We start from the raw sequence: 26,528 nt of genomic DNA on the forward strand, positions 1-26,528 counted from the left end.
AATCTCTTTAGAAATGACACGTGATGAATCTGTTATAAGTAAAAAAATTAAATAAAAGTGTATATGTATATATAATAACCAAATCAAGTCTTAACTATTAAAAACGTAGATTACAAAGAGTTCTATATTATTATTATTTTATTTTATCTTGTTATGTGCACGAATTATTAGTCTTCAAGGCCCAATAATACATATGACATCAAAAACCAAAAATGAATCGTTCAATTACTTTATAGACTTAATGAAAATTTCAGACTTAAACATTCAATTATTTTCATTTAAAAAAAAAAAAGCCAACAATCAATAAAAGCTCAGTAAAATAATTCTAACGAGTTAACCATGTTTAATTTAAATTCCTAATGATCAAACTCATTTTAACTTGCTCTCTGTCTGTAAACTACTTTTGGTAAAGAATTTTTTTGACCGAAATAAATTAAATAAAGAAAAATAAAACAAACAAAATAAACAAAATAAAGGATTTGTTTAAATAGAGGGACAGATCTGTTTAAGACTACTCTTAAACTTCTCCCAAGGTAAAGGAAGCTCCATATGAGAAAGTTGTAACTTCATCGCCATCTTTGCCATAGTATTTGCCACTGTGTTTGCATCTCTCATAATCAAACGAAAGTCAACACGCCAATTTCAATGTATGATATCTCTTATTTTGAGCACTAGTGGATAAATAAACCCAAAACCATCTTGGTGATTAGTAATAAGATTAAAAGCTTCCACACAATCCGTCTCACAAATAATATCTCGTTGACCCACATCCCAATCTAAGAGATATCCTCTCTAAATAGCAAACAATTTCCCTTGAAGAATACTATTACTCTCCCAACACCCCCTTTGCCAACTCCCATTACAATCTCTAATAACACAAGTAAAACTAACACTATCACCCGAACCAAGATAACTAACATCACAATTAATCTTGAAAGTACCTATGGATGGGGGATTCTAAAAACCATTTAGAGTAGAAGGAAGGGACATACGTTGTAATTCAAAAATATTCCTAAACTCCTTTTCTGAAGTTAATACCAGATAAATCACTTTTTTCGGAGGCAAGTTTCATAAGGATTAAAGATGTCATTATTCCTTACCCGCCATATCCACCAAAGTCCGGAAAAGAACTTGAACGGATGCTCTCTGCTATGATACAAGAAGTTCTTCAAATACAAAGGATGACAAGAAATATCCAACCTATACCATACAAGCTGAGCTTTTGGACAATCACGAATACAAACTTTTCAAAATTATTTAATTTAGAGTTCAACGTTAATTTTTTTATTTAATATTACTCAACTTTTCAAAATTATTTTTATTTTAAATTTTAATCCCTAAAATCTAAAACTTAACTCTAGACTCTGAATCTCCAAAAATATAAGAATAAAAAATAATTTTATAATAAAAAATAATTAATATTAATTAATTAAAATTTGATTTCTAATATTTATTCTTTTTAACTTAATTATAATTTTCACAAAGTTAAGGCAATTACAAATATAACCTGATGAAGCACTCCAAGTTTGTAACTGCTCCTCTTTTGGTTGGGACCATTTGTTACTCGTCAGTATTTGTATTTCTGAATAGAGACAGAAATTGATGCACTCATTCCCTTCGTCACAACCTGTGGCTTATACGGTACTTAATTAGGTACTGAATTAAAGTATATATTAGCAGACAATTTTTTCTTTTTATACTTAATATTCATTGTGAAATGTGAGAGAGATAAGATTAATTAAGTTTTCTTATTGGCATATATGTAATCAATTATACAATATGAGTGGAAGTTAAGTTTAAAATAAATATATATAATTGGCAACATTCGTATCATGGATCAGATAATAAGGTTCTAACTTCTAAACAACCACAAAGCTAAGAGTTTAAAAATTTAAATTAATTAATCGTATCATTATATTAGGCGAGCTGGCATAAATAAGATATACTACTATATATCTAGACAATATTGTAATTATCTTCCAAGCAATTGGAACTAGTAGATAGCTTCTCATCAAAGTTTGTTTATATACATAATTTTGTAATGTTATTTCTAGAATGCTCATTTCCTTAAATTGTATTGAACTAAAATTTTTTAAGAAATTTTTTTTTCTAAAGTTAAGAATGAGATTCGAACTCGCGATATTTAGATGAGTATGGAAATATTATACAATTTGAAGTATAGCTCGTTGGCTTTAAAAATTTTTTATAGAAAATAAAACTAAAAAACAAATATTTTATAAGAACAAAAAATTTTATTTAATTTTTATTAAAGTACAAATAATTAATCATACAAATTAGAAATGGAAACTATATCAAATATATAGTACATTCATTTTCTAGATAATTCTCTTATATATGTTTAAGATGTATTATATGATACCTAATTTTTTTAACTATTTGATACAAAAATAAAAGTAGGATTCACCTTTGCTCCTCTGAATTTTTAGATAAATTAAGCATTTATATATTAGGCATCATAGAATTTGTTTATGTTTAATTACTCTCTCCACTTGCAATGGATCGGACGGTCAACACTTAAAGTAAAATATAAATATAGTGTGTTCTTCTAATCTTCTCTTCCGCATGAAGGCACTATTTTAATCAAGAACCAAAAATATATAGTATGTGATTAAAGTGTTAAAATAAGAAAGTATTTTTTATGCACCAATAATGTAAAATAGTTTTACATACATGCACTATTAGTCCATACAAATTCAGAAAAATGCATGAGAAATTATGAAATTCAATTATATACAATGTATATTGTTAAGTAGTATTATTTAAAACAAAATATTGAGGGTATAAAAAATTAGCCACTATATTTATCATTATGTATTTACATAATTTTTTTACTTAAATAATTAGTCACGAAAATAATTAAATATGTCAAAATAATATAATCAAAATAATAACACAAAAAATTAATAAAATACCAAATATATAATTATGTACGCAGGACTTCACATGAAATTAATAGTTGAAAGTCGTTACATGATTTGACTGAATTGACTAAATTTTCATATAACTTTCAGTTTTTAACTTCAACTTCACGTCAAGTCAACTGTACCTAAATTTTCACCTTTTATTAATTAACAGTTAATAATTAACGTAGGATTTAATAAATCTTTAAAATAAAGAAGACAATATACATGACTAGGAGTGGTTAGAGCAGTTGAAGAAAGAATCTCATGCCACCTCCACTTTTGGTATGTCTCCATCACACATGAAAATGAAAATGAAAATGAAACCTTATGCAATCTTATATTATATGATCTATGGTAGCACCTCACACATAACACATTTTCAAAAAACATGAAGCAACCATCATCATGGAGGCCATTCACAACAAATTGTTGCTCAACAGAGGACCAAACCATATTCACAGGGTTCAGCAAATGCAAGCCGTCACGCTCCGATTTATCGAAGGACGTGGCGCCGTTACCGTCTTTTAGGAGGTTATCATTCTCGGAGCTTAGCCGTTCATCGTCCATAAGGATCAATGAGGAGCTTTCGCTGTCGTTTGGTCCGGATTTGTATGATTTTGAGCTGAGTGAATTGCGCGCCATAACTCAAAATTTCTCGAGCAATTTCTTGCTTGGTGAGGGTGGATTCGGAACCGTGCATAAAGGGTATGTTGATGATAATTTGAGGCAGGGTTTGAAGGCTCAACCTGTTGCTGTTAAGCTTCTTGACATTGAAGGATTACAAGGACACCGTGAATGGCTTGTAAGTGTTACCTAGATTATTTTTTATTAGCAGTGCAAATTAGGTATTTTTTTAAAATTATTCATTATTCAGTGTCTACAAAGTACGACACTTTGTTGAGTTGCCGTGTTCGAACACATTTTGGACACGACACTCGTCACACTCGTCCGACACGCATGTCTGCCGTGTCCAACCGTATCTTAATAAAAAATAAAAAAATTTTCTTCGAACATATTTGGACACACCTAAATACCATAACTGTGTGCGTATCCAACCTTATTCTTAACATATATCGTTGAAATGTGTTTAGAAATAATATATATTATTATTTATTAAAACAAAAAATATTGTAGATACTTTTATATAGTTAAAATAGACATTAAAAACAGTTAAAAATTTATTTTATATTTTAACAGCAATAAAATATCAAAAGTTCATTGTAATTTATCTAAAAAATACTTTATATTCTATATATATGCCGTGCTCCCGTATCTTATAAGATTTTAAAATTCGTGTGTCCGTGTGTCTCGTGTCGTGTTGTCTCGTGTCGTATTGTCCTGTGTTCGTGTCAGTGTCCGTGCATTATAATTCAGTGTATAGAAGAGAAAGAAACTACAAAATAAATAATTTTTTATAAAAATAATATTTAAATTAATTTAAAAATATTATTTAAATAAAAAATTCACTAAAAACTAAAAATTTAATTCTTTGATTAGTAGTAATAATTAAGTATATATATATGGCATATGCTCCTTTTTTTTAACACCTTGATATTTATATAGTTGTAGTTTTAATTATAAGAACAAAATTTAGAATTTTGATGAAAATTATAAATTGGACTAGACAACATAGTTATTATATCACTCATTTTCTAATGCTTGGTATAAGGTTGAAGGAATTAATAGTAGCCAATAAAATTGAAGAAAAGTGTCAGATACAAAATATTTGTTTTGCCATTTGAGCAGCTAAGATTAGGTAATTCGCTTTTTTTTTTCCACCTAAAATGTTAATCTCGTAACATTTTTTTATGTAAATTAATATAGATGACTGGCTATAGGTATTATTGTAAATAACTACGTACACACCATTGTTTTTCTATTTTTTAAAAAATAATTTTTTATTAACGGCTAGTCACTAGTGTAAAATATGTTTCTATGATTAATACATAAAAATTAATTTATCAATAAATACAGGTCAAATAAATGAACATGGAAAAAATGAATTATATATGTAATACATTCGGTGATGAGTTAGTAACTTAATATAACAAATTTGGGTTCATCGAGTGGTCAGTTCAATCTGTAGCTCAGATCTACGACTCTTTAGTTTATCGGATTGAAAGATACAGTAAACAACTAAAAAACAATTAGAATTTATTATTTTTTATTATTATTTAGTAATTAACTCATTTTTTTAATTTAATTTAGTAATCTAACCATATATTTTATCATATATTTTAATTTTAAACATTAATAACTATTCTAACTGATGACAAAAAAAAATAATAAATTTTAATCGCCGTACCATTCTTCTTGATTAGAAAAGGCATCCACCACTAGCGAGTTCATCGGTACCGAAGTAGGTTTTGAATTCATTAGTCAAACTCACATTACTTTTGTCATATATAATTGTGAAGTCTTCACCATTGTTTTTCCCTGTATGTAGTAGTTAGGGTTGTACATTCACAAATCACAATTTTATAATACTATGATGATCAAGAATTCAAGATGTTGAAAGGAAGAGATGAGTCTTCACATGTACATTCACATTCAGTGCCTAATTAGAGCCCCCAGCCCCAATCATCCTCCGGCAATTGGCATTGTCTTAGAGAAAAAAAAAAGTCAAGGAATTGAGTATCTTATGAGACTTTAATAATATTGGCACACTTTCATATATAAAAAAGACACATGTGTTGGTCCATGTATAAAAAGTTAAAAGATGTTTAATAATAAAAAATGACATCTTGCTATTTTTTAATATATCTTAAAGTATATGTTTTTAAATCTTTTCATTATATTTAATTTTAGGATTAAAAATATTATAATTTAAAATTTATATAGAAAAATAAGTTAAATGTAATTCTTTTAATTTTTCTACATTAAATCATTTAAAAACCAAAATCTTCCACTTTTATTCTTTTAACTAATGTCTTTTAAGACACTCTTTAACTAAATTTTTACTTTTATATCTTAAAATAGAAGGCAGTGGCAGATTCAAGGAAGTCTTTGGCCATGGCCTCTCCAATTTTTTTCAAAAAATTTAGCAGTACTATTAGTATATGTAATATTATATTATTAATTCATTATATGTTAATATATTAGAAATAAAAAGTTACATATAAACAATTCAATATGTATAATGTGTATTACAATATATCAATAGAAAGTAGTGTTAATAATAATAATAATAATAATAATAATAATAATAATAATAATAATAATAATAATAATAATAATAAAAAGGAGTATAAATATATTATATATAAATATGTGATAAATTTATAATAAATATAGGTTAACATAAAAATAATAAGCTATCTCATTTAAAAATTAACTTGATCTAAATAAAATAAAATTATAATATTTGAATAAAATTTCTTTCATGTTTTACCATGTACTTTTCGTAAAGAAAGATTTAAAATTTTTAATTTTTTGTAACAATAATAATAATTGAATGAACTTTTTAAACTATAAATATTGTTAAAATAAGATTTGAAAATGAGATGAAAGATAATTTTTTTTTATCAAATTATATGATTATGTATATTGAAAAGACAATTGTTTCAAAATTTACTTTAAAGAGATCTAAAAATATTAAAATTTTAAGGTATATGTTGTGAATGTTAACTTTTATATAATGTAATTATTAATTTGACATATATATTATAAATTGTAGGAAACTTTTTAAATATTTTTAAATCAGTAATTTTAACTATTAATTTTAATTATATATTTTTTTATAATTGAAATCAACAGTTAAAATAACTAAAATACTAATATTTTAAAAATATCTAAATTTTTTAAAATTATTTTTGTTAGTTTTTATTATATTATATTTTAGTTTATTTTATATTTAATTTTTGGACTCCCTTATATAATTTTTGGTTCGGTCACTGATAGAAGGTATACACAAAAATCAATATAAATAACACAACTACTGATCATATAATGAACGAAAAAATAAATCAATAAGAAGTTACACTTTGTATAGTTTTTTTTTTTCTTAAATATTAATATCAAATGTCTATCTATTTTCCATTTGAATGTAAGAGATCCAATGATCTACTTAAGACAAATATTAATTTATACAATCAATAAAAAATGTCATACGTATTGGAAAATTTGTGATTAACAATTTGCCTAAATAATTGAGGAGGTTCATAACTTATTTTGATACAAAATATTTATGATACATGCAATAGAAAATTACTTCATATTTTTTGGTCAAAGTCAAAGTTCTCATTCTTTATCAGAAAATATTATTTGTTTTTAGTTATTAAAATCAGCTATTAATATGTTTATATATAAATATATGTGTAGTTTAATTTATTTTTAATATGTATTTATATTTTAATATATATTTTATACTGGTAACTGATTTTAATGATTAATTTTGGTGTACACGTAGCATAATCCTTCTTTATCCAATGAGTGTTAATAAAAAATGTAATTGTGAATGTGTTAACATTGGGTTTGCAGGCAGAAGTGATATTCCTTGGGCAGCTAAGGCACCCCAATTTGGTTAAGTTGATTGGTTACTGTTGCGAGGATGAAGACCGCTTACTCGTCTACGAATTCATGCCACGTGGAAGCTTGGAGAATCACTTGTTCAGAAGTATATATATAATATATATGCATCACATTATATATAAGAATTTCTCATATTTAGAACCTACTTATACTTATATAATGTGATTTCATTCAGGGCTAACATCACTTCCATGGGGAACAAGATTAAAAATTGCCATAGGTGCTGCTAAAGGTCTTTCTTTCTTGCATGGAGCTGACAAACCTGTCATTTACAGGGATTTTAAGACTTCCAATGTCTTGCTTGATTCCGTGCGTATTTAACTCATTCATTATGTCTTCTTAATTATTTCATTACTATTTTCATTGAGTTCTAAAGTATTATTTATTATGAATCATATTAGGATTTCACAGCAAAACTCTCAGACTTTGGATTAGCCAAAATGGGACCAGAGGGATCAAACACTCATGTTTCCACCAGAGTTATGGGTACCTATGGATATGCTGCCCCGGAATACATCTCAACAGGTAATTACCTAATTGTCCTTTCTTTGTCATCAATACAAAATTATGCGTCAAATGACACATGATAGAGTTTAATAATATGATTTGATTCATATAGTTGACTCACCTAGTAGGATAAAACTTTGTTGCTGTTGTTATATATTATATAAAGAGAAAAGGATAAATAGGTCCCTGACCTTTTATGCTGCAGACATTTTTGTTCCTAACCATTGAAAAATACTTTTAAGTCCTGATCTTCACAAAATTTGGACAGATCAGTCCCTCCTTCCAAATGTCTCCGTCAGGAACTGATCCGTCCAAATTTTGTGAAAGTGAGAGACTTAAAAGTATTTTTCAATAGTCAAGGACGAAAATGTCCGCGAAACAAAAGGTTAGGACCTATTTATCCTTTTCTCTTATATAAAATTTTCACACGAAAAAATCTATAAAAAATAAAATATCTTAATTCTTGCAGGGCATTTGACCACAAAAAGTGATGTGTACAGTTTCGGAGTAGTCTTGCTAGAACTCCTTACAGGAAGGAGAGCAATGGAGAAGACAAGACCAAAGACAGAGCAAAACCTTGTGGATTGGTCAAAGCCGTACTTAAGGAGCAGTAGAAGGTTGAGGTACATAATGGATCCAAGGCTTTTAGGGCAATACTCTGTGAAGGGTGCAAAGGAAATGGCTGTTTTGGCATTGCATTGTGTAAGCATGAATCCTAAAGACAGGCCAAGAATGGCAACAGTTGTTGACACTCTTGAGGGCCTACAACAGTTCAAGGACATGGCGGTTACTAGCGGACACTGGCCGGCGGCGAGTAAGTCCACTAGAAATAGTAATAATGGAGCTTCCAAGAATGTGAAGGGCAGAGGTGGTGCTAACCAAAAGAAACCCTCTCCTATAGTCCCAACCAAAAAGACTTGATTTGTACACTATCAATTACAATTAGAAAAGTGGTTTTTAAGGTAAAGTGTAAGGTACCACATGTGGTATGGCTACATTATGATTGTTGGCCACCCTATATATACTTATGTAAATGTATAAAATATGTGTATGCAATATAGATAAACTATTGAGTGTATAATAAATCTTGCTTTATAAAAAATATTTTTCCTTGGTTTATGTATTAAATTAGTTATGTTATATACATTATTTTTTTGTATATCAAGAGCAAAATATATATATATTGTATTAAAAATTTGCATGTATAGTTTATGCCTCTTTCTTATTAGAATCCACTAGGGAGCTAATGAAATAAGTATACAATGTGTATAATGGATTAATTCTTTGACCCAATAAGAAGAAGTAACCATCCGTTGTCATACAGGTTCGAATATCTAGGGTAAAATACTACTAATTTATCAAACACAATACATCCATATTATCTAGAATAACCTCAATACATCCATATTATCCAAAATAACCATCCGGATACTAGGGATAATATCCTACTGAATCACTTTTAAATAAACATCCGATACTTTAATTTTAATTTAAAATTAACCTTTATTGTATGTATTGTAAGGAACATGTATTGACTCCCTATACTTCTTCTTTTTATTATTCGATCGAGCATTTATTATTAATTTAAAAATCACATTTATTTACTAGAATATAATATTTTTACTTAAGTATTTTTTTATAATTATCAAGTATTATGGTTTTATTTAGTTTCAATCTTATGTAGATCAGGCTAATAACGAAAACAAAAATATTATCATACACTAAAATCAGTTACTAAAATTAGCCACTAATATATTTTTGTATAAATACATATGTGACTTAATTTATATTTATATTTTAATATATATTTTATACTGGTAACTAATTTTTATGACTAATTTTAGTGTATACATAATATAATCATAACAAAAATGACCATTTAAATTTAAAGTAATTATACAATAAAATAGAATATAGATACATTTTGAAAAACAAAATGTTAAATATACATAAAAATTAATTATTATTATTTTAATATAAAATATATATAATTTAATTTATTTTTAATGTATATTTTATATTTTAATATATATTTGATATTAATAATTAATTTTAGTTAACTTTAGTATGGTGACGCTCATTGCTTCAAGTTTAATCCTTTTCCATGTGATTGGCAAATTATAAGAGCAATTGTATTCTCATGCAAACGCTATGTACTCAGTTTTATACAATGTCATATGGTTTTGACTATGGTTTATATATACTCCAAAAGTGGTGAGATACCAAATCTTTAGGCTTTCAAACCATGTACGCAAATTGCAATACCCGTTCTCCGAGTCAAACCGTTGACTTCTATTATAATAAAAAAGGTGGTTTATTAAATTTTAATGTAACAAAGTAGCTGGATATTAAATTTGGGCCATGTTAGGGGGAAAAATTCCTTATCTTACCTTTTTCATATAGTTTTTATATTAGTGAATATAATAAATAACAGCCCTAAAATATAATATTTAATATAATTATCTATTAATATCAGTTTTTTTAGATAATTATTCAATAATAAATATAAAAATAGATATTTTTATGTGACATAGATGCATTGGAAACTTATAGTATCAAAGTTAAATTCATCCTTCTTTGTAGAAAGGATATATATACTTTCGAGATGTATAATTAATGATTTAGGGTTTATTTTTTAATTTTAAAATAAAAATGACAAATTTTCATCCATATACACCATAACAATACCAATAATATACACTGAAATTTGTCAATGAGTTATAGCTCAAATATAGTCTCCCCATACTCAATTAAGAGGTTGCGTGTTCGAGTCTCCTATCTTTGCTAAAAAAAATATATATATATACACTGAAATTTTATAGAAGAGCAGAATACTTGTGATCCCATATTTCAATGCTAATATGCTTATGTAGCAAATAACTTAGGCTAGCCACTTTTGACTCTAGATGAAGAAGAAGAAGAAGTTAAAAAGTTTGTGTATAGCATGAAAAAAGACAAGTTAGGCATGAATTCAGGACATTAAAATAATAGTCCATAATGGCATGATAAATAATAGAAACAATATCAAACTCAAAACCTTACGAAAGCTATGGCACATGACTCCACTTTTTCTTTCCCATCAAAGGGGCGTGAGAAACGCACTGAAAAGAAGAAAATTCCTACCCAATACACGTTTCAGTGCACCCTTACCTTCCTAGCTATACTTTCCAATCTCCATAGATTCTTCATCACTTCACAAAACATTCAAGTTCCTAACAAAACATCTCATCAGAACCCATCTTGTGTTTAAACATGGCCTTAAACAACAAACAAAGAAAACTCAATTCCCCTTTTAACTTCAACCTCTGTATCACCCTTTTCTTTGTTGTTCTCTTCACTTTGCCAGCACTTTTCCTCCTCCACACCCCAACAAACACCTCCATATGCACCACCTTTTCTAAATCTAAGGCCTGGTCCGGCGATCTTCGCTTGGCCGAGTTTTCGTGGAACAAGCTGGATTTCTTGAACCACAAGCAACCTCCTATATCTCTCAAGATTGCAGTGTTCTCTAGAAAATGGCCTATTAGCACCACCCCAGGTGGCATGGAGCGCCATGCTCACACACTTCACACAGCTCTAGCGCGCCGAGGCCACCAAGTTCATGTGTTCACCTCTCCTGAAGGAACTCCAGTCACATCTGATGATAACAATCACCAAGCAGATGCACCTTCCTCACCTCACATTCATTGCCATGAAGGGGAGCCGGGCAGGTGGCGCTACAACAAAGCATGGGAGCAGTTTCTTGAAGAGAATCAGCGCGAACCATTCGATGTTGTCCACTCAGAAAGCGTGGCGCTTCCTCATTGGATAGCAAGAAACCTTCAGAACCTTGCCGTGTCTTGGCATGGCATAGCATTGGAGAGCTTGCAATCAAGCATATTCCAAGATTTGGCTCTTAGGCATAATGAGCCTATGTCCCCTGATTTCAACTACAGTGTTCAAGGGGTTATTCCTAAGGTTTTGAATGAGATAAGATTCTTCAGAAACTATGCTCATCATGTTGCTATTAGTGATAGTTGCGGCGAGATGCTAAGGGATGTTTACCAGATTCCAAGCAGAAGAGTGCATGTAATTGTCAATGGTGTAGATGAGGATGATTTCAGAGAAGATTTGGAACTGGGAAAAGAGTTTAGAACCCAAATTGGGATTCCAAACAATGCGAGCTTGGTTCTTGGTGTGGCTGGAAGATTGGTTAAGGACAAAGGCCATCCTCTGCTTTATGAAGCATACTCAAGGCTAATTCGTAAGCACCCTAATGTGTACTTGATAGTCGCCGGCTCTGGACCATGGGCGAATCGCTACAAGGATTTAGGGAGGCAAGTTCTTGTTCTAGGATCTATGGATCCATCCATGTTAAGAGCATTTTACAATGCTATTGACATATTTGTTAATCCTACATTAAGGCCCCAAGGGCTTGATCTTACTCTAATGGAGGCAATGATGAGTGGGAAGCCACTTTTGGCATCAAGGTTTCCAAGCATCAAAGGTACTATTGTGGTTGATGATGAATTTGGCTTTATGTTTTCCCCCAATGTTGAGTCCCTATTAGAGGCACTTGAGGCAGTGGTGAATGAAGGGAAAGAAAGGCTTGCAAGAAGGGGAAAGGCATGCCGTGAATATGCAAATTCTATGTTCACAGCTAGAAAGATGGCATTAGCATATGAGAGGCTATTCCTATGCATTAAAAAGGATACATTTTGTTCCTATCCTTGACCAACTTAGATTTGATAGATACTATTCTTTTTTGTTTACTTTTGTTGTTTTTTTTCTTAATGCTTCTTTCATTCAGTATTACATGATCACAGTACAAATTCAAAAATGTATCAATTCATATATAGTTCTCATAACTGTAACATCTTGTATCACACTATGGCTTCCATCTTGGAATGCATAACTTCTGTATGATGATTATTTTGCAGCCAATAAAAAAGAAGCAACAATAGTTTCAGCAATCAAAAAGAGAACTGGCAGTTCATACACATTAACAGTGGCACCTTCACTGATACATTAAACTCAATGAAACTTTTATTTTCTTTCTTTTTTCACATTTTGCTGCGAAAGACGCATGCCAGAGGTACTTCTTCATAAGGCTTCTAAGGATTCTAAGACAGTCATGATGATTCTGGTTTCTGCTGCGACCTTAGCAACTAACAACAGGTGATTAACCAGAATTTGAGGTAATAGCAAAAGGACTTGAAATAGTAAAAGCCAAAAGGTCTTGGTTAAAGTCATAAAATCAATGAAGCTTGTCTTTTTGCTCTTACCAAGAAACAATAGGCCCTAAAAATTACAAAATTGGTTTCTACTTATCATCTGACTTTGTAAATAGATCTAAATATCTCATATCATAGCCTATATAAGATATGTCAAGTTTCTGCTATGATTGCTATATACAATCCTATGGTGATCATTTCAATACAAATGCTAAGAGTTAAGAAACAATTGATGTTTGTGTTGAAATTCGGTGTCTCTCAAAATGATCATAAGCATGTTTGGTTCTCAAGAACAAGAGCAGACTAGAAACTAGTCCCACAACAGATAAGCATCCCCACAATACAAATGTCCAGAAATAGCATTTCCTTCCCATGCATACCAATGTTTCAGACAATGAGTTCCCTGGTATTGAGTAAGCATTGGAATCATACACCAGAGCAGCAAGAAAACCATAGAGAAGTGACCCAATTGGGATGTTTGTTATGAGGATGTTGTGATTAACGCTCACACTGTTAGGTCCAAAGAGTTCTGATGTAACTGACACGGCGGCTGCAAATATGAATCCAGAGCTCAAGCCAATTATTGCAGTGCCTGCATGAAGTGCTGCAGCACTGTCTGATGAAGCAAGCAAGATGAACGCGATTGGGGTTGGCATAAGTGCAATGGTTAGCCATCCAGTCCTTGCAAAGTAGAACTTACTGCCACACGTAAACGATAGTACCATCATAACATGTTACAAGATTCAGTTTTAAAAGAAAGACTCACAAGTGCAATGGTTCCTGAAAAATTCATACACCACAGTATAGACTTCAAACATATACACTTTAGTCCTTATTAATCAATTACCGTTTAATCCTTGAAACATTTTAGTTTAGCTACTTTAGTTCTTAGAAGATTATGGTACATATATTTTAGTCCTCAAGAAATTTAATTTTTTTAAGAACTAAAATATTATAAAATAATAATTGTTCAGAGATTGTTTTAAAACAAAATTATCTTAAGAGACTAAAGTTTTATGTGACTAATCTTTAGAGACTAAGTAAAACAAATCTTTTTTGGAGACTAAAGTATAGCTCCAAGAACAAATTCCCTTCCCCTGCATTAGTCCCCAAAAGCACTGATATAGTATAGAGTATAAAAAGATGAGGAAGTACTTACTTTCTAATATAGTCTGGTGCTGCTGAAAGCAAACGGCCAAAAAAGGAGAAAGATGAGTATAGTGTAACAAGTGTTGAAGTAGTTGAGCTCATGCCTAAAGATTGTGCTATCTGTCCAAGATTGTTGCTGTAGACAAGACCAATTGTACCTCCACAGAAGTATGCAACATAGTAAAGCCAAAAATCCAACCTTCTAACAAGAACTCCAGCTGGGTGCTCTTCACCCAGCATTGCCAACTGATCCTGCCCAAACACTCGCTCACAACACACATCACTACTTTTAGCACTTTGAGTTCTATACATGGATCCATTCTCATTCATCAAGGTATAACCATCTCCATTGCTGAGAGTGCTGTTTTGGCGAGCAAGGAGTTCTTTATGGAGCTCAAGATCATTAACATGGACAAGAATGAAGCCAGAACCATCAATTCTAATGGTGGAATGAATGGTACGGCGAAACCAGTCTCTGGCATATATGATTCCGGGGATGCATAGTGGAGATACAAGAAGTATAAGGGCTCCACCAAGGTAAAACCTTGCAGTGGTTACATCAGAAGTTGATGAACCAAAGAGGAGAAGGTAGATGCCAGTGAAGATTGCTAAGATGTTGAGTATGAAGAATATGACTGAGTTTCTTCTGACCCCATCTGGGGGAAGAGGATCAACAATGGGTTGGCGAAGGATTGGGACAAGTGCTGCAAAGGAAATGAGGAGGGGAACAATGGCATTGAGAAGAAGGTATATTGAATCTGATGAAGGGTTTATTGAGGTTGCAGCAAGAGTGTAGAGTGCTGCACTCACACCATTGTAGCTGACAGTTAAGGAAAGTGCAAGGGGCCTGTTGATTTGGAAGTTCCTTATGCATAGGACAAAGCAAACTGTGTTGAACCAGCATATGCTGCACCCACCTAAGAAGCTCAGGAAAAACACCTACCACATGCAAAAGCAAGAGTTAAGTCTTAGGAGCTAGTTTACTACTTCAAGCAAACCTATAAGCAATTCTTTATCAATATTGCATTGCATATTTGCATCTTAGAGATAATCATAACAGTGAAATCTCAAATTAAACTTAACAGTCATATTGGCATGAGTTGTGTTATGTTCAAATATCACATACTATAATAGCCAAATTTAGGGTAAAGTATACTTTTTTTTCTTCTAATATTTGCAAATTTTTTTAAAGATATCTTTAATCTCATTCAATTTTACTTTTAACGTTTTTTATTTATTCAATTTTATTATTAACATTTTCAACATTTTAGATAGAGTTAACGATTAAAAATAGTTTTGACACAAATAAAAAATATTTAGAATAAAATTAAAAATATTAAAAATATTAAAAATATATTTTTTAAAATTTACAAATATTAAAAACAAAATATACTTTATCTCCAAATCTAAATTAGAGTTTTCTTATTAAATCGAATGAGGTAATACACATGATATTTTAGCTTAGGCCAACGTTGCTATCATTTAGATTGTGCTTGCTGGTTGCTATAATCATATGTCCATTATTTGCTGGTTGCTATATATATACACAAAAAATATATATATTTAGTCTTTAGCCAGAAAATTGAAATACAAAAGCACAGATTTTTATTATAATTCAATGATAAATATATTTATGTCTCCTTGTTAGTATGTTAGTAACTAATAAACTGTATATTTATATTTGTGTCTCACATATAGTAAACAAATAAAACGTTATGTCATGTGAATAGTCAATACTCAATAGTCTTCTCTAAATAAATATGGTGATGTGGTGATCTAGCAGGTTCTAGGAAAGGGACACCTTAGCTCGGTTCAGGAAGCATCAGTGGTAGTTGAGACGTGTAACTAACGGTGTAACCACCGGAAAGTACAAAAATGAGTATGACAGTTGAAATGGTTGGTTACACTCGGAAGGGATTTAGTGATTTACACCAAAAACTAGACCACATAACCCAAGATAAGAAGATATAACATCATAAGAGGAAATTAAGAGAGTAATCACCTCACAATGAAAGTCATAGTTAAAAACTTAAATTAAACTAGCAAGAAAAAAGACTTCCATCTCTTGGGGGTGTGGTCAACAATGAATACGTAAGAACGTTGGACACTTCCTTTTCCTCTCAATCTCTCATGGCCCATATTATTTTATTTTCAGATATTATTGGTACACTGGCCCATATACATCTGACATGACACGCATGTAAATTAAATGGTGGCAAAAATGGAAAATTGGCTGACTCCCAAAAAAAGAGAGAAGAAAAGAATTGGAAGATTGGTAGAAAAAGAAAATTTCAGAATAAAAGGTCAACTTTTTTATTAATGAAGTTTAGGTGCAGAAGGCGAAAATTGAATGTAGTTACTCCAAAACATTGTGACAAAATTTGAATTCAGAATATTGTGAATAACTAACACTTTTACTTCTTTCAAAAATAAAATAAAAATAATTTTACTTTTACTTTTACCAACCCTCCTAATTTTTATTTATACTGTAAAGTATAATTTTTTAGTAAAATAAAAAATATATAAATAAAAATAAAATTTAATTTCAATGTATTTTTTAACAGATCAAATTATATAATCTCAGGTTAACAAAAATAATCATATTTTATATTAATAATAGTCTGTATATTAAAATTAAACCCATAAAAATATTACATAATTAAATATCAAATTTTATAATAACTAATAAAAATTTTGAGAAAATCTATTAAAAACCCTTTAGTTTGCTAAAGACATCCACAAATAAAGTAGAAAAATTAATATTTCATATAAAATAAAAAATAAATTAAAAAAATAATAAAATTTAAATTATAAATTTATTTAAAATTGTAATACAAAAAAAATTTAAAAATTAAATTAAAATTATAAATACTATATTGTGACAAATGCTAATAATTAAGAATCCATGAATAATAATTTAACTAAATTTATTAAAGGGTAAAGTATATTTTTTATCTTTGAAATTTGACAAAAGTTTTAAAAATACTCCTAAGTTGTATTTTGTTTTAATTTTATCCCAAAATTTTAGATTTGCATCAAGTACTAATTTTTCAAAAAAATTAAGACCAATTCAACAATAATTTCATAAGAACAACCATCGACACAAGTAAATTAAGCATAATTTTCATGCATTATTGTTAAATTGGTCTTACTTTTAGCCGGTAGAGATATATTTGATGCAAATCCAAAACTTTTGGGACAAAATTGAAACAAAATAAAACTTAAGATCTTTTTAAAATTTTTGTCAAACTTAAGGTATATAGCTCAAATAACATAATCTCCCCATACTTAATTAAGAAGTTGTGGGTTCGAGTCTCTTATCTTTAGTAAAAAAAATATATATATATTTTACCCTTTATTAAATTATTTATCAATTTTTAAATATCAACAACTAAATGCAAATTTTGCTAACAAATTATAATTTAAATGATATAATCTAATCTCTTTATACTCACCTAAAGATCGCAAACTCAAATCTCACTACTAATTTTGGAGGAAAAAAAAACCTAAATGCGAATTTCGTGTGGACAAAATTACTTGTGAGAGCGTAAAAAAGCTGATGAAGTTGTTGATAAGAAATGTACCAGAAAATAAGGGAGAGCGATGAGATTGTTGAGAAGAAGCCACTGGAGGCCATAACCGACGAAGCCGATGAAGGCGGCGATGAACATGACGAGGGAGAGAGGAAGGTACATGAGAGCAAGCCCCGATGACCAGCCAAAGAGTTTGCCCATGTCATTGGCGGTTGCCAGGTAGTTGAGCTGCACCTGTGATATGTTGAGTGCGGATTTCATGGCGCTGGAGTACTCGGAGAAGTCGAAGTTGGTTCCGGTGAAGGCCTGAATCCAGATCGTGGCCACCACTATCATCCATTTCCTCGACTGCCCCGCCATGAATCTTTATTTTCTGTTAATGTACGAATGGGAGAGTCTCTACGTGGCTTCTTTTTATATGTGAAGGTTGAAGGCCCAGCTGCCGCAATTCAATCACGTCTTTTTCACCCTGCTATCTTTTTCTCTCTCCACTCTCCCCTCACATAGTCACATATATTTGATCATTTTTTAACAAACAAATTAAGAATTTGATCATTTTTGAACAACAAAATTAAGAATTTGTTCTTTTTTGAAAAATATTGATTTTCCACCCCCCCTTTGTCCCTTTTTTCCTCAACCCATTCCCACATAATAGGATTAATTACATAATTGCATGACGGGACATCCAAATCATGTATACCTCATCGTTTTTTTCCAATTAATTTTAAATTTTAAGACAGTTATATATGTATTTAATTATATAATTTTATCTTAATAAAAACATTTATATTTTATCTAAAAATACTACTCTTTTCGAATAGTATTTATAAATTTGATTAATTAATATTATTAATATTATTGATATTATTATTAATATTAATAAACGGTTACTAACTGTTTAGTATCATTTGGTTGAAGGGACATAATTTTTTAAGAATTGTGTATGTTCAAAATATTGTGTCTATAAGCTAAAGGGACACAACTCTTTAAGAATTGTATATGTTTAAAAGTCAAAATATTGTATCTATTGGCAATAGAAAATATACAACTATTTGTATACGTAACTAATCATAATTGCTACGTGCAATATGTATAAATAAGTCATTGTCCACTGTTTCAGAAACACAAGTATTAAGGTAGCGTTTGTTTTGAGATACTGAGACAGAGACTGAGAGACTGAGACACAGTATCATGTTTGTTAGTTCAGAGACTGATACTAAAATTTCTGTCTCTGTCCCTAAAATTTCAGTATTTCAGTACCTCCAAAAAGTAGGGACACAAGGGACTGAAATTTTTAGAGATGGAGACTGAAATTTTAATAACATTTTATACTTAAAATACCCTCATTTCAATTAATTAATTCCAATTTTATCTTTTGTGCAAATTAAATTAGAGTTTTATTCTTGTTTCAATTTCTGTCTCTCACTTTACGCCAAACAAAATACTGAAATTTATTTTGGTTTCTGTCTCTTAGTCTCTGTCTCTCAATCTCAATCTTTCAGTCACTGTCTCTCTACCAAACGCTACCTAAGTGTACATTTTAATCAACTCTTAAGAGATTTTTTGTTCAAGAGAGTTGAGAATTTCTTATTATTGCTAATTAATAAATTCTTAGGTTTCATTGTATCCTGGGAGAGTATTGTCATCAACACTATAGCAACTAAGTGTGAGGACAAATATCTCTCTAAAGAAAGCGATCTAATTGTGCCTTGAAACCACTACACAAATATAGGATTTTGTCATCTTCTCATACTAATATACCCAACAATTTTAGAGAAATATTTTTTGAAGATGACACAAGATCAAAACACTACGTTTAAGGTCATGAATCAAGAGTTCGTCAAATTAGATCGTTCTGATGGAACGAACTTCAACCGTTGAAAAGACGAGATGATGTTTCTTCTTCCAGTTCTCAATCTTGCATATGTAATTGACCCAAAGATTACACCAATTGCCGATGCCGCTGAAAATTCCACACCGGAAGAGAAAGAAAAGATTGTTCAATTGAAGAAGAAACGTGATAAAGATACTTTTGCATGTCGAGGTCATGTTCTCAATACTTTATCCGACCGACTCTATGATCTCTACATGTCAATTCAATCACCATTAGAGATTTGAAAATCTTTGGAAAAAAAGTACAATACCGAACAACAAGGAACAGATAAGTTTATTATGATGAAATATTTTGAATTTATTATAAATGATACTATACCTGTCATGGATCAAATTCATGAATTACAAATCCTTGTAAGTAGACTTCGTGATCTACAAGTGGTGATCCCTGAATCATTACAAGTTGGAGCAATTATTTTAAAATTGCCTTCATCTTGGAATGGTCATAGGAAGAAACTTTTACATCTTGGTGAGGACTTCACAATTGAGAAATTACTAAGGCATATACGTATAGAGGAGGAAACTCGAAAACGTGATACTGTGTATCTTTCTCAAAGTTCTAAAGTGAATCATATTGGTGAAAACAACACCAATAAGAAGAAAAGAAAGTTCTCTAAAGATTCAAAGCAAGATAAAAAGAGACAAAGAGAGTGTTATCATTGTCACAAGAAAGAACATTATATCAAAGAATGTAAACTTCCAAAAAAGGAAGCACCAAAGACCAACTTAGTGGAAGAGAAGGATCTAATTGCTATGGTTGCAGAAAAAATACAAAATATGCATATTGGCATGGTTACAGAAGTTAACATAGCAACACAAGGAAAATCACCTGAATGGTAGTTAGATTCAGGGGCTACTGTTCACGTTTGCAATGATTACAACCAATTCAAAACATATGAAGAAGTGAACAATAAAGAGGTCTTAATAGAAAATGACAACTCAGCCAAAGTTTGTGGTCAAGGAACTGTAGAATTGAATTTTACATCTGGAAAAAAATTAAGTTTAATAAATGTACTTCATGTTCCAGATTTGAGAAAAAAATTAGTTTCTATTAGTCTCTTGTGTAAAAAAGGATTCAAAGTTATAATGGAATCCGATAAAATGATCTTACTTAAGAATGATGTATTCGTAGGAAAAGAATATTGTACTGAAGGCATGTTTAAACTTAGTATTAATAAAGTGAATGTTTCATTGTATGTTGTTGATTCTTGTGATTTATGGCATAGTAGATTAGCATACTTAAATTACAAATCAATTGAATATATGCAAAAGAATAACTCTATTGATCTTAGTAACAAGGATTTTAATAAGAAATGTAATATTTGCATACAATCCAAAATTACTAAGAAACCTTTTCCTAAAGTTGAAAGAAATACACATTTATTGGAGTTGATTCATAGTGATATTTGTGAACTAAATGGCAATATTACTAGAGGAGGAAAAAAGATATTTTATAACTTTTATTGATGATTGTTCTAGATTTACTTATGTGTATTTGCTTAGAAATAAAGATGAAGCTTTTGAAATGTTTAAGAAATATAAAATGGAAGTAGAAAATATGCATAATAAGAAAATAAAAGTTCTTCGTAGTAATCGAGGTGGAGAATATTTTCTAATGAATTTGATCACTTTTGTGAATTACATGGTATTGTGCATGAATCTTCCGCTCCATATACTCCGCAACAAAATGGTTTGGCAGAAAGGAAAAACAGTGCCTTAGTGGATATGGTTAATTTAATTTTACTAAATGCAAAATTGCCTTACAATTTGTGGGATGAAGCACTATTGACATCATGTCATATCATAATAGGATACCATCAAGACATAGAAAGGTTTCTCCTTATGAAATTTGGAAAGAAAGAAAACCTAATTTAAATTATCTTAAAGTGTGGGGGTGTTTAGCATTTTATCGAGTTCCTGATCAAAAGAGAACCAAATTGGGACCAAGAGCCATAAAAGGGACTTTAATAGGATATGCTCAAAATTCTAAAGCATATAGAATATTAGATTTAGTGTCTAATGTAGTTGTTGAATCAAGAGAAGTATAATTTATTGAAAATAAATTTATCAATGATTCAACTTCTAATTCAGAGTATCCCCAAAATGATACTAATATTTCACAAGAAATAAATAATCAAAATAATAAACGTCTAAGTGACAAAGAGTTTATTGAACTAAGAAAGAGCTTGAGAGTAAGAAAAGAAAAGGACTTGGGTCCAAATTTTATTTCTTCTCAGGCTATCATCTTTTTGGTAGAAGGAACTAGAAATTCTGTAACAAACAAGATTCCTATTGTTATGAACATAGAGGGTGATCCTCAAACATTCAAAGAGGCTATGGCTTTAAGGAATTCTGCTTTTTGGAAAGAAGCAATAAATGATGAAATGGACTCAATATTATCTAATAATACTTGGGTCTTAGTTGATTTGCTTCCAGGATCAAAGCCTATAGGATGTAAGTGGGTATTTAGAAGAAAGTATAACACTAATGATTCATTACAAACCTTTAAAGCAAGGTTAGTAGCCAAGGGGTTTAGACAACAAGAAGGTCTAGACTATTTTGTTACCTACGCACCTGTGAAAAAAATGACTTCTATTAGGGCTCTTATAGCTAGGGGTGAAAAAAAGGCAGGCGGCCTGCCAGGGGCCTGCAGCCTGGCCTGTGTTTGGCCTGGCCTGACCTGGCCTGTTATAAAATAGGCACAGTCTCAGGCTGTTATAAAAGCCTTATTATGTTAATAAGCCAGGCTCATGCTTACTAATTAGCCTGGCCTGCCTGTCAGACCTGTTTGGGTCTTTTAATATATAATTATATATATAAATAATTTTTTTATTATTAACAAAATAATGAGATATTTTAAATTTACTATATTTAACTATAAATAATTTTATATATTTTAAATACTTTAAAGTTTAAAAATTCTTATAAATATTAAATATGACATTTTATATATAAATATGTTTATTAAAAAATATTTTCTTAAATAATATTTTTATTTTTGTAAAAAAAAAATTAGCAGACCTTTTAACAGGCTTCAGGCCAGGCCAGACTGAATAACAGGCCAGGTTTAGTACTTTGAAAAAAAAAGCTTATAACAAGCTGCAGGCCAGGCTCAAGCTAATCAACTACATGATAGGCCAGGCCTGTTAAGAGCAAAGCCTGGCCTGACCTGACCTGTTTTCATCCCTACTTATAGCATTAGCATCCATACATAAGCTTTATATATATCAAATAGATGTTAAAATGACTTTTTTAAATGGAGATCTTAATGAAAAAATTTATATGGAGCAACCGGAAGGCTATGTGCTACCCGAAAATAAAAAAAAAAGTTTACAAATTAATTAAGTCTTTGTATGGGTTAAAACAAGCGCCTAAACAATGGCATGAGAAGTTTGATTCAGTGGTGTTATCAAATGACTTCTCACATAATAGTGCGGATAAATGTTACTCAAAATTTACTAAAGATTATGGAATAATTATTTGTTTATATGTTGATGATATGTTAATCATCGGAACAAATTTAAAAGGAATTCGTGTAACGAAGAAGTATCTAACTTCTAAATTCAAGATGAAGGATTTGAATAAAGTTGATACAATATTAGGCATAAAGGTGCATAAGAATGAAGTTGGCTTTACTTTAAGTCAATCTCATTATATCAAAAAGATATTGAAAAAGTTTGATTATCTCACAATTAAAGAATCCAATACGCCGAATGATCCTAATCTTAAATTAGAATGAAACATGGGAAGACTTATAGCACAATTAGAATATGCTAGTGTTATAGAAAGTTTAATGTATGCAATGCATTGTACTAGACCTGATATAGCATTTGCTGTGTGCAAATTATCAAGGTTTACAGGAAAGCCTAGCAATCAACATTGGAAAGCTATAACAAGAATTCTTGGTTATCTCAAGAAAACCATAAACTTGGGATTACATTATAGTGATTATCCCGCAGTTTTAGAAGGTTATTCCAACGTAAGTTGGATTACAAATCTTAGTGACAACAAATCCACTTTAGAATGGATTTTCACCATAGGTGGTGGAGCAATAAGTTGGGCCTCAAAGAAACAAACATGTATTACACATTTTACTATGGAGGCTGAATTTGTAGCTTTATCAGCCACAGGTAAAGAAGCGGAATGGTTAAGAAATTTGTTATATGATATAAAGGTGTGGCCACAACAGACGATAGCCATTTCAATCTTCTGTGATAGTGAATCAACCATGTCTCGAGCATATAATAAGGTTTATAATGGAAAGTCTAGACATATAAGTTTGAGACATGAGTTTGTGAGGCAACTAATAGATGATGGTGTAATTACCATCACTTATGTAAGATCTCAAAGAAATTTAGCAGATCCTTTGACTAAAGATTTGTCAATGGATAAAATCAAAGAGACTACTGCTAAAATGGGATTAAAACCTATTATTGCTAAATGATGGGAACCCAACCTTATTCTAGTAGACCACTAGTTTCAAGGTTTAATGGGTAATAACAAGTTATTTAGCAATTGGAGCACTAAGGTATAGGATTTAGTGCTATTTACAGTAAATTAGGAGGGCGAGTTTAAACTCTTAATAGAATGATAATATTATCTATCAAAAGATTCTACCTATATGAATATAAGAGTGGTGCCGCTCTAATCAAGAATTTTAGAGATTTTATTCTCATAAATATTCATGAAACCAGGATGAGCACAAGGCCATATAAGTGCTTAAAATTGTAAACTCTTGAACTTAGAGGGTATAAGTAATGTGTGTGATTTTTGATACTAGCATATGGAGTATAGGTTTAATCGATTAGATACCTATTATTTCGTTAGAACTTTAAAATTTACACTAAAAGAATGTTTAATCTTAGTGACACATTCTTTATGCATATACTTGTATGACATTTAAATTTTGTAAATAGTGGAGGATTGAAGGGTATTTACAAATTTGATTAATTAATATTATTAATAAACGGTTACTAACCATTTAGTACTATTTGGTTGGAGGGACACAACCTTTTAAGGATTGTGTATGTTCAAAATATTGTGTCTATTGGCTAAAGGGACACAACTCTTTAAGAATTGTGTATGTTCAAAATATTGTATCTATTGGCAATAGAAAAGACACAACCATTTTGTATACGTAACTAATCATATAATTGCTACGTGCAATATGTATAAATAAGTCCTTATCTACTATTTCAGAAATACAAGTACTAAGTGTACATTTTAATCAACTATTAAGAGATTTTTTTGTTCAATAAGAGAGTTGAGAATTTCTTACTATTGCTAATTAAGAAATTCTTAGGTTTCATTGTATCTTGGGAGAGTATTATCATCAACCCTATAGCAACTAAGTGTGGAGACAAATATCTCTCTAAAAAAAGCGATCTAATCGTATCTTGAAACTACTATACAAATATAAGATTTTGTCCTCTTCTCATATTAATATACCCAACACTTTTCAAATGAAATGTTCCTTGATCTCTTCTTAGAATGAGAATGATGGAGATATCTAAAAAATATTCTAATGCTTAAGTAGATTGAAATTTAAAAAGAGAAAAAGACAAATAGCTCTAGCATTTCAGTTTTTGAGGATTTAAAATATATTTAAGTCTTTGATTTTTTTAAAATTTAGACATATCAATCCTTCATAATTTGGTTGATACAGATATATACATGAAAAAATTTTTAAAATTAGACAAATTAGATTTAAGAATTAATGTCCAAATTTTGAAAAAGTAAAAGCCTTAAATATATTTTTAAATTCTTATAAATATAAATATGCGGACCAAAAAGTTAAGATCGATTTGTCATTTTTCTATTTAAAAAATACTTGCCAAGATATTTATAGTTTGTAAGTGGTAAACTAGAAATTATTTATAAAATGGTCCACCTTTAATGATAGATAATAAACCTTTTTAGTTAAAAAAATTTGTTAAGATGTTTTTTTAGATTAATTATTAGGAGGACTTTTAGTTCTTTATTTAAACAAGGTGAGTTAAGCTCATCCTGCTAAGTCGGGTCAGTACATAGGTCGGATAGGTCACCTGTAGAATAATGTTGATTAAGTTTTTTAATTATTTTAGGTCTTGATTCTTATAATGGATCAGGATATAAATAAATACTAAAAATTATTTATTATATTTTTTATTATAAAATATATTTTACATTATTGGTTGATTTTGATTTTAATTTTAATATATACTTAGTTTTATTGTATTTTATTTTGATTGTATAAATAATTATTCAAGATGATACGATTTTGTAAAATATTTTTATCAATGTGATTAAACTCTTAATTTTACTGTATTTTCCAATTTTCAGTTCATTTAATTTAGTTAATGCTTGAAAATCAGTGGCTGCACCGATATCAACTACTACTTATATATTACTAGGCAACACTATATTATAAAAGATAAATATTGTTATTTTATGAACAATGTTATATGATTAGTAGATATTATTGTTTTTATTAGTATTTGATCAATAATAATTTTTATTTATATTTATAGAAATTTTATATATAAAAAACATATAATTTGTATTTATATATTTTCAGAATTTACACACATAAATTAATACAATTTATATTCTTATTTTTTAGAATGTTAGAATATAATTAGGATCAAATATGATCAATTAGTATTATTTAGTATATCTGAATATTTATTATATGATATTACATCTTTACTATTATGATTCTCTTAGTACCTATAAATACCTTTTCATATTGTATCATTCTAAGACAATTTGGATAGACAACTTGATTACACTCAATAATA

General features: G+C 29.8%; 3 protein-coding genes and 1 pseudogene across 3 annotated transcripts; 3 read left to right on the top strand and 1 right to left on the bottom strand.

Annotated features, from left to right (window-relative positions):
- The first annotated feature begins 3,198 nt into the window (after nucleotides 1-3,198).
- LOC107642433 (Protein kinase superfamily protein) lies at nucleotides 3,199-9,050 on the top strand. Its single transcript, XM_016345786.3, has 5 exons — nucleotides 3,199-3,726; nucleotides 7,404-7,539; nucleotides 7,630-7,763; nucleotides 7,856-7,979; nucleotides 8,431-9,050. Exons 1-5 carry the CDS (start codon nucleotides 3,313-3,315, stop codon nucleotides 8,880-8,882), a joined length of 1,260 nt encoding a protein of 419 aa, XP_016201272.1. The 5' UTR covers nucleotides 3,199-3,312; the 3' UTR covers nucleotides 8,883-9,050.
- A 2,017-nt stretch (nucleotides 9,051-11,067) lies between these two features.
- Nucleotides 11,068-12,920, top strand: LOC107642435 (UDP-Glycosyltransferase superfamily protein). Its single transcript, XM_016345788.3, has one exon. It carries the CDS (start codon nucleotides 11,214-11,216, stop codon nucleotides 12,672-12,674), a length of 1,461 nt encoding a protein of 486 aa, XP_016201274.1. The 5' UTR covers nucleotides 11,068-11,213; the 3' UTR covers nucleotides 12,675-12,920.
- A 240-nt stretch (nucleotides 12,921-13,160) lies between these two features.
- On the bottom strand, nucleotides 13,161-18,338 carry LOC107642434 (protein NUCLEAR FUSION DEFECTIVE 4). Its single transcript, XM_016345787.3, has 3 exons — nucleotides 17,908-18,338; nucleotides 14,334-15,262; nucleotides 13,161-13,873 (listed from the first exon to the last, which is right to left on the bottom strand). Exons 1-3 carry the CDS (start codon nucleotides 18,214-18,216, stop codon nucleotides 13,393-13,395), a joined length of 1,719 nt encoding a protein of 572 aa, XP_016201273.1. The 5' UTR covers nucleotides 18,217-18,338; the 3' UTR covers nucleotides 13,161-13,392.
- A 5,153-nt stretch (nucleotides 18,339-23,491) lies between these two features.
- Nucleotides 23,492-24,193, top strand: LOC148563206 (secreted RxLR effector protein 161 pseudogene; annotated as a pseudogene).
- The last annotated feature ends 2,335 nt before the right edge of the window (nucleotides 24,194-26,528 follow it).

This window comes from Arachis ipaensis, chromosome B5, assembly GCF_059453495.1.
Source record: "Arachis ipaensis isolate K30076 ecotype BB chromosome B5, ASM5945349v1, whole genome shotgun sequence".
In the NCBI taxonomy this organism is placed as follows: Eukaryota; Viridiplantae; Streptophyta; class Magnoliopsida; order Fabales; family Fabaceae; genus Arachis; species Arachis ipaensis.

Excerpts from the sequence above, each read along its gene's own strand:
- LOC107642435 (XM_016345788.3), top strand. The coding sequence starts at position 11,214 with ATGGCCTTAAACAACAAACAAAGAAAACTCAATTCCCCTTTTAACTTC.
- LOC107642433 (XM_016345786.3), top strand. The coding sequence starts at position 3,313 with ATGAAGCAACCATCATCATGGAGGCCATTCACAACAAATTGTTGCTCA. Across the intron at positions 7,764-7,855 it reads CCAATGTCTTGCTTGATTCC|GATTTCACAGCAAAACTCTC; the intron begins GTGCGTATTTAA and ends GAATCATATTAG. Across the intron at positions 7,980-8,430 it reads CCCGGAATACATCTCAACAG|GGCATTTGACCACAAAAAGT; the intron begins GTAATTACCTAA and ends TAATTCTTGCAG.
- LOC107642434 (XM_016345787.3), bottom strand. The coding sequence starts at position 18,216 with ATGGCGGGGCAGTCGAGGAAATGGATGATAGTGGTGGCCACGATCTGG. Across the intron at positions 15,263-17,907 it reads TCGCTCTCCCTTATTTTCTG|GTGTTTTTCCTGAGCTTCTT; the intron begins GTACATTTCTTA and ends TGCATGTGGTAG. Across the intron at positions 13,874-14,333 it reads GCACCAGACTATATTAGAAA|TAAGTTCTACTTTGCAAGGA; the intron begins GTAAGTACTTCC and ends TACGTGTGGCAG.